Source organism: Schistocerca americana, chromosome 10, assembly GCF_021461395.2.
Source record: "Schistocerca americana isolate TAMUIC-IGC-003095 chromosome 10, iqSchAmer2.1, whole genome shotgun sequence".
In the NCBI taxonomy this organism is placed as follows: domain Eukaryota; kingdom Metazoa; phylum Arthropoda; class Insecta; order Orthoptera; family Acrididae; genus Schistocerca; species Schistocerca americana.
In genome coordinates this window covers 202,048,114-202,060,796 of record NC_060128.1, presented here as the reverse complement: position 1 = coordinate 202,060,796, position 12,683 = coordinate 202,048,114, and the positions used below count along the sequence as shown (strand labels likewise).

Sequence of the window (12,683 nt, the reverse complement as noted above, 5' to 3'; positions counted from 1 at the left end):
ACTTCCTAAAGTCGTGCCCTGAAATGAGATCCATTCTGACAAACATTTTGCCCACCACACCTAGAACTGCTTTTCGTCGCCCCCCGAATCTCCGCAATATCTTTGTTAGATCCTGTGCTGCTTCTGCATCAATTTCCCTACCCTCTGGTTGGTTCCTACCCCTGTGACTGCCCCACTGCCAGACTTGCCCTGTGCCCCCCCCCCCCCCCGCCACCCCCCCCCCCTCCCGCCCGCCTCCACCCCCCCCCCCCCCTCGCCCGCCCGCCCCCGCCCCTTCCCAACAACAACAACAACCACCACCACCTATATCAGTCCTGTAACAGACTGAACGTGTACTATTGAAGGGAGACCCACTTTTGAAACAACATATTGTGTACTAGCATTTTGCATCGAAATGATTACCACTGAGTTATCGGTTAGGATGAATGGCATAGGCAGAGGGTGTAACTGGGAACACACAATATTCTGTAGCAGAACTTCCTCTACAGCATCAGTGCCTGCTTCACCACATGTGCCATCTGTATTCTTCCTTCAGGTCACAAGTTTTCCAGAACTCCACAGATGGGAACTGACATTAAATATGCTTCGGTTCTTGCCACCCTTGTGGCAGTCTCAGCTTTTCTTCGCGGTAACTGTTACTTTCTTCATTTTCTATGTAGACCAATTTGTGTACATGAGGTGTGCTTGCTTGTGTATATGAATATGTGTGTGTGTGTGTGTGTGTGTGTGTGTGTGTGTGTGTGTGTGTTTTACTGATGAACGTTGTCGAAAGCTTTAGGAAACTATCTTAATTGTGCCTGTCGGTAACTTAACGTGCCTTCTTTACGGTAAGTAGAAGTCTGTGTTTTGCTACAGTGTTGGTATTCCTACCTGAACTTTCAGGTGTTTGAGTTTGTTTCTTTATCCCTTTTAGTCTTCTGTATCTGTTTAGTCTCTACTAATATTAACTTGTGCACGATGCTTTGGCAGCAGTCTCTGTGTGTGTATTACCCTGTCTCCCACCTTTAAGCTCTCAGGTTTTCAAATCTCGTCTGGCGCAGTCCCCGAGAATCGGTCTTTCCTTCTAATCCGGTGCAGTAATTCTCCCCTGACTGGGGTTCTGGGTGACTTTTCCAAAGTCTCTCCATTTCCTAAACCTCACCAGTCCTTTTCCTTCGTGTGTTTTTCTTCCCTCTTGAAGCCTTTTGCCAGGAGGAGGGGCAACTGGCTCCAAAAGTTTGCAAATTTAAATACCTATATATGTGCATGTGAGTAGACTTTTTATCTATACAATTACATAATATTTTCAAAGATTGTTTTCATCCCTTATTTTTTTGTAATTGCTTAGCACAGCCAGGATTTTAGGCGGTGGGTTATTGCTTTTATGCCAGGATAACTATTCTAGAGCAAATCGATCTTCCATTTCTGTAACAATTTGCTACCTTCCATTTGTAAAATAAGTCACCGCTTTTTGTGCGGCTCTGAGAGCGACTTCAATATTACTTTGTACAGACCCTTATTTGATACATTTAATTAGTCTGTTTGGTAACAAAGTTTGAGGACATTAATTTCTCACAATTTTAAGCTTCAAAAAAATATTTCTTCTCATCTGTGCACTGCGTTACGCTTTCCTGCGGTCACCGTACTGCCTCTCCGTACGTACCTCCCCGACTTCTACTCCTGTTTCCAGGTTTCTGAAGAGACATTTCTCTGTCGTGCTTCAGACTGCATTAGTCACAGTGCCCGCTTTTTTCAGACTGCATTAGCCACAGTGCCCGCTTTTCTCTGCCTGTAGTCCTGCTCGGAGACGAATCTTAGAATAGATTTCTGTACAGTGCTCCCTACCTCGTTCGGAGTTGCGTAACTTACTAACCGAGGGTTAGTTCGTAGTTGTGCCGTGCGCATTCTGAGGAACGGGAGCAGAAATGCAGTTGCAGTTGTTTTGCAGGAACCCTGACTTGGGTAAAAGACCTGGCAGTCCGTACTAAAGAGGAAACGCAGCAGCGCATTACGCAGGCAGCCGGCTACTTGATGGACATTCCGAAGCAGCAGTATGGCAAATTCACTGAGGCAGTGGGTACCGTCATGGGAAAGAGTGAGCCGCAGACAGGAAGTAAGGAATAATTCTCTCTTCTGATTGAAAATCATCTCATTACCATTCATCTCACTGCCAACCGTCTCGCGTCCTCCCATCTCTCATTCTGAAAGTGTGCTGTGGGCTCGTAAACACGAGTTTGCTAACTTCTTTAATGAGGCTTTCCTTTTGAGCAGTTCTGTGAAATTTTTTCTTCGGCTGCATTCGATGCTTACAGCTTTACGAGAAGAATTGCAAACGAGCCACTGTGACAGTCTGGCATCTCACGCCTCGGACTTCGACCGTAAGTATTCTCCCTGCGGTAGCACGGTGGGGAGGAGTGAAACACGATAAAAGTAGAACTGATCTGCAGGTGGAACACGTTGTTAGCTTTTTCACTGTTTGTAGTCACTTGAAGTATGTAGTAGCATCATTCCTGTCTGTGCCTATTTACAGGTCGTGTCACAATATCTTGGCACACTGTTGCAGGCATATAAATATAACCAATACAGCCATTAAATTTTTTTCCTTGCTTCACAGTTGTTCAAAGCAGAGGACAGTGTTTAGTGCCTCCCTTCTTTTCATTTTGATCAATTTATGGTAAAATTGCCAACAAGTTGCAGACTTAGTTATCAATGTTTGAAACTCCCACATTAATGCTCAGTGTGACATTTGGCATGCTAATGGAAACGAGAAGTCCAGCACATCTGCTGCCCTCGGATGTGTGTTCTCAGTTACAGATCAGTGTATCTCAAGAACTCTGTCCACTGCTGGCAGTTTTCACCAGTAGTCAACACTGTGGTTTCAGTTCATTTAAGCTGGTATATATAATGTAATTAGACGATTAAGTAAATCTATTCACCTAGTGGCTGCAGAAGAACGCGCACACACACACAGTTATCGAAATTTGCAAGCTTTCGGAGCCAGTGGCTCCATCTTCTGGGCAGAACGGACAGAGGGCAAGGAAGAGGGGTGAAGGAAAAAGACCGGTGCGGTTTAGGGAACGGGGAGAGTTTGCGAGTCACCCAGAACCCCAGGTCAGGGGACACTTACCGGGCGGGACGAGAAGTCCCTTGGCATCCTGTCCGGTAAATCTCCCCCGATTTGGGGTTCTGGGCAGCTTTTCCAAACTCTCCCCAATTCCTAAACGTGACGGGTCATTTTTCTTCGCCCCTCTCTCCCTTCACCTTCAACCTTTCTGCGGGGAGGAGGGGGCGCCTCTGGCTCCGAAAGCTTGCAAATTTCTATACCTGTACGTGTGTGTTTTCCTGCAGCCACTCGGTGAGTATATTTTTTATCTATTCGATTACATTATTTTTCAAAAATTGATTATTTAAGGTGGTATGTAAATGTACTTGTCTAGTATTATTTACCTAAAATTTATTTTTGTTTATTTTTCATGTGTAAAGTTATTTATGAAGTCAGTTTTGTTGCTGTTTTTCAAATTCTGCTCTCTTATGATGTAGAGTTCTTATTTTTTCTCCTCTGAATCCCTGTTCCCACTCCACCTCCTCTGCCCGTCAAATACCTCCTGCTTATCTGTTGTGTTGCCTGTGTATTTTTTTCTTTCTTCTACTTTTAGTCTACGTAAAAGGTTTCCTGTTGCTATAAAAATGTTTATAGTATCGTGATTGTGCAGCCCCGGTGATACGCCGACTTCGATAACGACAGTGCACTGACTGCTGGTACCTTAATGACGCTGGAGCTGTAGTGGGAGAGACTATTACACTGCGACCTAATTTTAATTCTGTTGTCGTTTTCCTCCTCGACGATTTCCTATAACGGGTGGGAGGGAAGATATGTTTCATAAAATTTTGAGAACCGGATTAAAGTCAGACATATCGATAGATAGCAGAGACCGACACAGTGTTCAGACTGCTGTCTCGAGGACAAATGAGCTGGTAATAGAACTTTCACTGACACGAAAACCTGCTGGCATTTCGAACTTCGAAAGGTAAAGGTTGAGAAAGTAAGGAAGCACAAAATATGTGAGTTTAAATTAGACCCTCAAACACGTGCTGCACTAAAGCGAGGAATGAAAGTAAAATAACGTAGGGTCCAGTCGGTTCGAGTTGAAAAATAAGAAATGTGTGCACGGTGATTGTGAAAGAAGAGCACAGCAAAATAAGTTTAGGTGGAAGACAGAAAAGATTGTCAAAATGGAAAAGCGTAGAGGTATCGATCTTCGGTACGATACTTAAATGGGAAAGAGACTACCAAAAATGTGCCGGGGCACGCTTTTTCAAATTTATAGGTAGGTCAAAAAATTGAGCCTTTTGTCGAGTTGTCGGTTATAAGTGGAAAGTAGCACGGGCTTATCGACGGAGGAGAAATAGACCGATTTGCGTCAGTAACGTGACGCTTTAATGTTCAAATCTGTGTTTTTACAAGGTTAATAATCTATTCTTAAAGTCTGTACTACAAATAAAATAACCAGAAAGAAAAGTTTTGTCGAAATATCTGTTTTACTTAAAATTATTTCATCAGCAGACTAAACTTGATACATTTAATAGGACTTCGGGAAACTGCCACAGACGAGTACTAACGAAATATACCGAGCTGCTTCTTCACCTTTCTCACCTTTTGTGTGTCGTGGTTTACTCTCGAAGATAACCGGTGTACGTGTTCGATAAACCGCTATCCTGCGCTGACGTGTGTTCAGTTCTTAAATATTTTGTAGAAAATAATAACTGCTTGCTTTATATTTCAGTGGCACGCAATAAAGTTGAAGGTTTTGCTTGATATTGCAGGTCAGAATGAAGCTTAACTCAATACGACCTTGTAGAGCAGGTCTGCACACCCCAGTCTCGATTCTTCCTAGCGCAGTGGACTTGCCGGCATTTATTCTGTGAACCGAAAGTGCAATCGATCTGACGGCTGTAACGAAACGGACTGGGAATGAAAGTGTGCATACCTCACCGTCACAGCAAACTACCTCACTTATCTGCTGCCTTTTGCTCAGTAACAAATAGGAAATAGTTTTTTGTAATGTTAACAGTAATATTAATCATTGTATGTGATAGCGCTGTACTTCCTCGCTTAAATCTGTTTACACCCTTTAATCTTTATCTAGTGGGAGAATTTAAGTGCCTGAATCTCAGAAGATAAAAATCTAAATGTTTTAATAAAATAATTTTGTAACACCTTGTGGTGATTGTTCAGCTACCCTTCCTGCTTGTCAGGTGAAAGCTTCTGCTCTCTGACCCCCTTTCCTTCTTCTTCCTTGTCCTCCTTTCTGTACTTCGTTTCCCCTGTAAGCACTTAGATGCAGCTTTTATACCATTGTTTCTGTTCAGCCAATGTAGTGTGCTTATAACAGATTAACAATAGAGCAATGCAGATATATGTTTATAAATACAAAATGCTTTCACCCACACATACACTTCTAACTTTTTGATAATCCTTGCTCACCGCTTTTGTGTCTTGTTATTACCTATTTATCATTTTCTGTCTCTGAACATCTGCGATAAAATTTATATATGTTTACATTTTGAGCTTTTTAATTTTGTTTTTGGTTTGTTTTTGTTCATCTTTGTGTGTGTGTGTGTGTGTGTGTGTGTGTGTGTGTGTGTGTGTGTGTGTGTGTGCAGGGAGCACCTCGAAGTGAAAACTTGCTCGGTTTCAGCACCTTGTAAGGGTCCTCAGCTTCATCTTCTGTTACGACTGCCTTTGTACGTCGGTGATATATTTCCGTGGATCTCTCACGGAGACATAGTTCAGTTTCTGTACACCTAATAATTCTGGTCTGTTGTTCTCTTCTAAGCCAGTAGTATGGTTGGGTAATTCTTTATGTAAGACCACATTGAATGGAGCCATTCTTAATCTCATCTAATTTTCAGTAATTTTTGTAAAGAATCTTCAGACTGGAACCTTTAAGAATGTCGCTATATCACAGTGGCAACTTGTGCGAAAAATCGGAAATTCTCGGGGAAAGTAAAACTCGTTCCCACGTACGACAGAAGTTTGTTCGGGGACATTCTGAATTATAATCTGGAAAAATGTGGAAATCTTAGGGAAATATTTTCTAGAAACAAACTCGCTTCTGTAAACTGTTAAGAAATGGAGATGATGATAGTTTTGAAATGCTCAAATTACAGGACCATGGAACTGTTCTGGAAGATTACCAGCTATTTGTAAATTCGCGCACACACTTCTCTGACAGTTTTTTAGAACATATTCACACTGGACCTGCATTCGAGAGGATGACCATTAGGACCTGCGTCCGGCCACCCCAATTTAAATTTTCCACGATTTCCGTAAATCACTTCGGGCAAATGCCGGGTCGGTCCCGTCGAAGGGGTGCGGCAGACTTCCTTCCCCGTTCTTCCCTGATCCGATGGGACTGATGACCTTTGTGCTCGGTCCCTTCCCCCAAATCGACCGACTGACATATGCTCGTGTGTTTTTTGGTAACCTAATTTGTATTAATCAGATGTCTTCTGGGTTTATAGAGCTTCACGCTTTTTAGTTTGGGTACTGGTTTAGAAAAACTGCACCGCACTCTTGAGAAGTATCACAAAAACTTAGTACATAAAAGTAATGTAACACTCTTTTTAATCATTTCTTCAAATTGTAATTTATGTGGAAGAAATACCTTAATAGCACCGATTTTTGTATCACAGGAAATAAAATTCTTTCAAGTTGTCGGTGAAAACCGGTAGGCGACCAGTTCCGGGCAGGTTTTCCACTCTTGTCAGGGCTCGAAACCTTTTTGTCTGAATGCACTATCGTCGAAGCTGAATAACGCTTATTACTTCTTATTACTTTACATATGGAGCTACAAAATCAAACCGACTGGCAGTTGTTTCTACAATAGTACTGTGTGTAGAGCTCATGTAGGTGATAAATTCTAAAACACTACTTACCAGATTTGTACTTCCGTTCTCGCACGGTACAAACGTAAAAAATAGCTATAGAACCGCATAGCATTAGATCGTCTACTCACTCCACGTACACATTGTTTGTTGGAGGTGCTATTCACATAACACATTATTTCAGTGTCAGATTTAGTAACTGTATTTTAATCTGTCTTCCAAATGAAACAAAGATCACAGAATGCAACAGAACACTTGGGCACAAAAATATTGGACAAAAGATGAAATTGTCAGCAGAAATAATAATAATAAGTAGGGTTCCAGTCACTGTGAGTCACGGGACAAAAGGAGGCGTACCAGTAAAGGACAGGAGGGGAAATTACCCGGAATTGTGTTCGTAAATGACATAATGTAATTTATATATATTTTCTCGAATTTTTCAGTAATTTGTATTCCATGTTTTGGGGTGTGATTTAAGTATTATTTATTATAATGTTTTGCAACTTGTACACCAACCAGACTGCAGTTAAAATTTGAACGACAAGAAAAAGAGGCAGGGAGTGAGCCGCGACTGTAGCTACCCCCCCCCCCCCCTCCCCCCCTCTCCCAGTGTTACTCACTCTGTATTCTGAACAGGAGAAATTTGGAAAGAGAATTGAAGTTCAGGAAGAAGACACAAACACTGTGAGGTTCACCAACAATACTGCTATTCGGTCGGAGCTGACAAGGGACTCGGAAGGGCAGTCAAACGGAATGGATAGCATCTGATAAGAGACGAACGTCTACAAAAGTAAAATGAGGGTAGTAGACTATAGTCAGATCGAGTGAGACGGTCGGTGCCTTTGTGGAAAAGTGTTCGCAGTTGCCTACGGAACCACAATTGTATCGAGGTGTGCATTTCTTTGTCCGTCAGTACGTCGCCGAGGTCGGTTCGAGTACGCTGCAGAAGTTTTGCCGGGAAGCCCTTACGTGACCTCTGTACAGTTACGATCTTTCCCATATTTCCATATTTTTGGAGCCCTGGAGAAAGACTTATGCTGCCGTCAATTTGCTTCGGATGAACAGATGCACACCTGGGTACCCTGGTGGTTCCGCTGGCAACCCTGACTGTTTTTCCGGGAAAGCGCTGCCGTGGGATAATGTATTCTCAGTCCTGACAATTGCTTTTGAAATGATAAACGGTTTTCTTACTTTCCCTCTGTCTCATTTCCATTTGTCATAACAATATAGATTGAGCCATTTTACATTTCCATTTCACATTTGTATATGAATATGGTTTGAATGCTGACCCTTTAGAAGTGGTACTTTTTTATTTTATTGTTTTATAAGTATAGGTGGGTGAGAGTAATTCCTACCCACCACCTTCTACACAGTACGAAAATAGATATCCTTCTATGGAATAGGAGTAGTTTGTTTTCAAATGTAACTTTGCCATTTGTCAGGCATTGCATACTATTGGGTAAGTGATCAAGAATTTTGGCAGTAACATTTTGCACCCCCTTTCTGTGTTAGGCAATCTTAATGTAGAATAATGAATGTCATTTTTTTCCGATATTGTAATTACATACATCATTGTTCTTTTTGGACTGCAGTGGGTTATTAACAATAAACTTTGAGGGAATAAATATCAAAAGTCAAAATGCCTAATTTCTTAAACAGATGATTACAAGACATTCGTGGAGGAGGACAGCAGGAGCTGCAGTGACATAGACGGGAGATTCTTGCAGAAAAAGTGAGGGTAAATAGGGCACATTTAAATAAATCTGTATGAATATTTACTTTATTACGATTGTTTCCATTTATTGGCCATCCTCACAGTATCTGCATAAGCAAGTAACATTAAAATTACAGAACTGCCCCAAAATTTGTTTTGTATACACAGGCTAAGTGGTAAATTTTGCCCTTTCCTCCTGTGTAAAAGAACTACTACGGTACATCAATTACACATCAGATAAGTTATGAAGTCCAAAAAACTGTGACAAATGATTGAAAAGAAAGTCACTGTTCCTACTCTTGAGTTCATGTTGTTGAAGGGGATCATTCTTTATCACAATATCCTAGCACAAATAATTTTTAACCCTTAACATGAAACATCTCTGAAATGTGCGTAACTAGAAACATGCAGTCTCTCACACCACCTAATATTTTATATCGCGGTACTCCACATAAGTTGACAGAAATCAAGTAAATAGTCATTTAATTCATGTTATAAGTAAGTTTAATATAAATATAAAAATATAAATATATATTTAATAGTAATAAATAAATTTAATATAAATTTTTAATATTCCCTAGCAAAAAAAAGATAATAATCAACTGAACTGAAATATTAAGTCACTTCTCTTTTGTACAGTCGACACACATCTTTTTGCTGCATTCCAGGCAAACTGGGTGACCACATTTGATGCACTTATATGCCGTTTTCCTATTCTTGGACGCAGGGCACTTCATACACGTTTTCCTTTTGTCCATTCTATCACTTGGTATATCTTAGCTTGATTGCTGAGTGTTTCCCAGAACTTTGTGGATCATTTTTTTGATATTTCTGGGTAAATTTTGAATTTCCATGCATCTTCTTAGATGTGGCTCTATCAGCTCCATGGGAAGACTTTTGGTGAATTTGAGACGAGTTGGCATGGGGTTTCCTCTGTAGCACAAACACAGAACAAAACTGTTCACACTACTGATGTTTACAAGTGTATAAGAGACTGCCATCGGCCAGCACCTTGTACGTCTGACGAATAATTGGCACATTTCATGTCAAACAAATTGGTCCAGATTTGGTTGCATTGTAGTAACAAATAATTTCTGGCTTATTTTTCACGGTATCATTTTCCATGGAATGATGCATTGAAGACACAAGAATTACTGCCTTGTTTCTCTTAGGAACAAATGAAACCAGTGTTGTATTGACAGAGAATCCATATAATGCTAACCCATCTGGCCTGCTTTTATCAGCCAAAAACTCTTGGGAAATTTCGCATTTGTTCTTTCTGACCGTTCCTACGTATGTTAGTCCCTTCTTTCTCAGCTCACGAATGAGTTCTGTAGATGTAAACCAATTGTCAGTGGTAATGTTTCTGTCACTTCCTTCTATTGATTTGCACAGACGTAAAACAGACTGAGTTGGTTTGGCAAGCTTCTTTTCTTCTTCTGTCAGGTCACATCCATCATCTTTCCCTGAATGTATGTAGGCATTGAAGAGGTAAGCGTTTCCAGAGTCTGCCGGGCACATAATTTTTATGCCGTATTTGGCTGGTTTGCTAGGCATATAAACGCAGAAAGGACATTTTTCCCTGAATGATACTAACATTTCATCCAGTGTAACATTGCCTTTTATATGGTGCAATTGCTGAGACCTGAAAATGAATTTCTTAAAAATGTTTGATACTGGGCAGCTGGGGTCTGACTTCTTTCTTTCGTCACTGGTAGTCGCATCGTCAAGTCTCAGATGAAAGCTTTTTTGATTTCAACATTGTCAGTATCTCTGTAATTAGACGGATTAATTGTTTCCTGCAACTTTGCCCTTATTGTATTCAGTTTCACGTTTGTATTGTCCTAAACTTTAACTTTTGGCTGTTAGGCCAGGCATTCCTCCTTTCAGAATGTTGTGCTCTGGTGTTCTTCTTGTTCTAACAGGCTCAGAACGTTCCCATTAGAAATTATTTTTACCATAAAAGTACTGTGTTTTCTGTGAGGTGTTATGTGTACTATGGACTGCTCTAGGCTCTTCTTCCAATAAAACATTTTCTTCACTAGTATGAGTCTCTGTTTCATGGTGGCTATCACCTATCACAAAATCTGGATCATCATCAAATGTGTCATCATCGATCCCACTTTTGTCTTCATCTAAATTGCATTATCTGTGCTTGGACCCAACCTTCCAAATCTGGATTAGCTGTAGATATGTTACTCTTGGTAGAAAGTCGATCCATGTTATACCTGAAATATGACATAAATTTAATAGAGGGAAACATTCCACGTGGGAAAAACTCTTTGCCTTTACAAATGTCTGCTTGTGTCTGTGTATGTGCGGATGGATATGTGTGTGTGTGTGTGCGCGACTGTATACCCCTTCTTTCCCCCTAAGGTAAGTCTTTCCGCTCCCGGGATTGGAATGACTCCTTACCCTCTCCCTTAAAACCCACATCCTTTCGTCTTTCCCTCTCCTTCCCTCTTTCCTGATGAGGCAACAGTTTGTTGCGAAAGCTTGAATTTCATGTGTATGTTAGTGTTTGTTTGTGTGTCTATCGACCTGCCAGCACTTTCGTTCGGTAAGTCACATCATCTGTGTTTTTAGATATATGACATAAATTCACACATAGAAGAAGACGCTATAAAATAACACAAAAATGTCGTAATTAGAAACGTGCGGTCTATTGGACCTACCAAATTCTTGTACGTAATACGAAACGTGTGGTATCTCAGGCACACCGCTTTGCCCACGCCTGTAAACAGTACTCTGTACGTCTTCACTGACGAAGTAAAACTGATTGTTGACTGCTGCTTTAAACGCGGTAAGTATTGCGCTGAAGGTACTGGGAAAGTGAAGCCGCACTTTTTTGCACACTCGACATTTAAAATAAATGAGGGGTCTGAGCAACCGATGTTTCGGGTTAAGGGTTAAGAACGTCTTGTAACTGCGTATTTTGATAATGTGTTCTTAATAACATTGTTCCTGTATCATTTTATTTTAACATTTTCTAGATGTACAATGATGAACAAAGTATCATACTTCGAAATTGTTGTGTGCGCAGTTTCTCAGTGACACTCGAGTTGTTCTCCTTCCCCCTCCCCCCTTCCTCCAGAGATACAGCAAAATTTACATGACGTATATACAAAACAAACTGCCTTCAGTCACAAATTGCAATTTTTAATTTTGACAAAACAAAGACAAAACTGAGAATTGTTTACCACTTCCAATAGTGGTTACGTAGTTTTTAAATGTGGTGTGAGTAGACATAATGACGTAAATACACACACTTCTTGTCTGGTGGCCCACTGGAAAAGAAAATTCAGATACTTCAGAGATTACCAGTGTCGTATTTCACTACGTACACAGGTGATGTTATTTGTAACGTAAGATGATACAAAGATATTACATTATTATTTTCGGAGGTTTCATTTGCAATGCAATTATTTGTGAATCTTACATGTAAATAATTATGTAACACCTTTGTATCATCATAGAAATACCACCACCTGAGTGTATGAAGAAGTGCAACATTTGGATATTCTCTGACTCGTTTGAATTTTGTTAGTAAACTACATTCAAAAATATGTTGTGGACTCATTGAGCATCGAAAAATGAGTCCCCAGCACTCAAAGTGTGTAAGTAAAAATCACGATACTGCAGTGGTGGCCAATGACAGAAAGTGGTGGTAGCAAATTAAATACTTACACAGCTGCATGTCATAAATGTCTTTAATGTTTTACAGCTGTTGGCAGTTGTCCAGAAAAAATGTTAAAAAGGGCATAGATGGCACGAACAAGAAGAAAATGGGCACTTAATGTATGTTGAGGCCAATGCTACACATCCTCATGTATGGGTATATATCCCATACCTCTTACTACCCACCTGTAGAATGGGAATTGTCATATTCTTTAGACACAAATAGCAAGAAATGAGATGCTTCAGGAAAGCAGCTCGGCTGGAAACTTGGTGGAACAAAAATTGTTTGCTGTCCACTTGTATTGAGCAGCAGAAATGTCAAAATTCTATGTTTTCTTGAAAGAATATTTTTTGTCTCATATTTGCAATTTGAGTGTTGCATGTTACACATTAATGACAGTATTCTGTATTTGGAAGCTCTTTG

General features: G+C 40.5%; 1 protein-coding gene across 8 annotated transcripts in view; it reads left to right on the top strand.

Moving 5' to 3' along the window:
- The window catches only part of LOC124552690 (programmed cell death 6-interacting protein), a 141,995-nt gene that overhangs the window by 109,918 nt on the left and 19,394 nt on the right, over positions 1-12,683 (top strand). For 3 of the 8 annotated variants that reach the window (XM_047127026.1, XM_047127025.1, XM_047127024.1), the window contains exon 15: positions 1,928-2,092. The exons of 3 other annotated variants lie outside the window; for them this stretch is intronic. In XM_047127026.1, coding sequence (XP_046982982.1) covers positions 1,928-2,092 — 165 coding nt within the window. Of the gene's footprint in view, positions 1-1,927; positions 2,093-4,803; positions 5,149-12,683 lie in introns of those variants that run through there. 2 more of the 8 variants (XM_047127030.1, XM_047127031.1) reach the window with 2 other exon arrangements.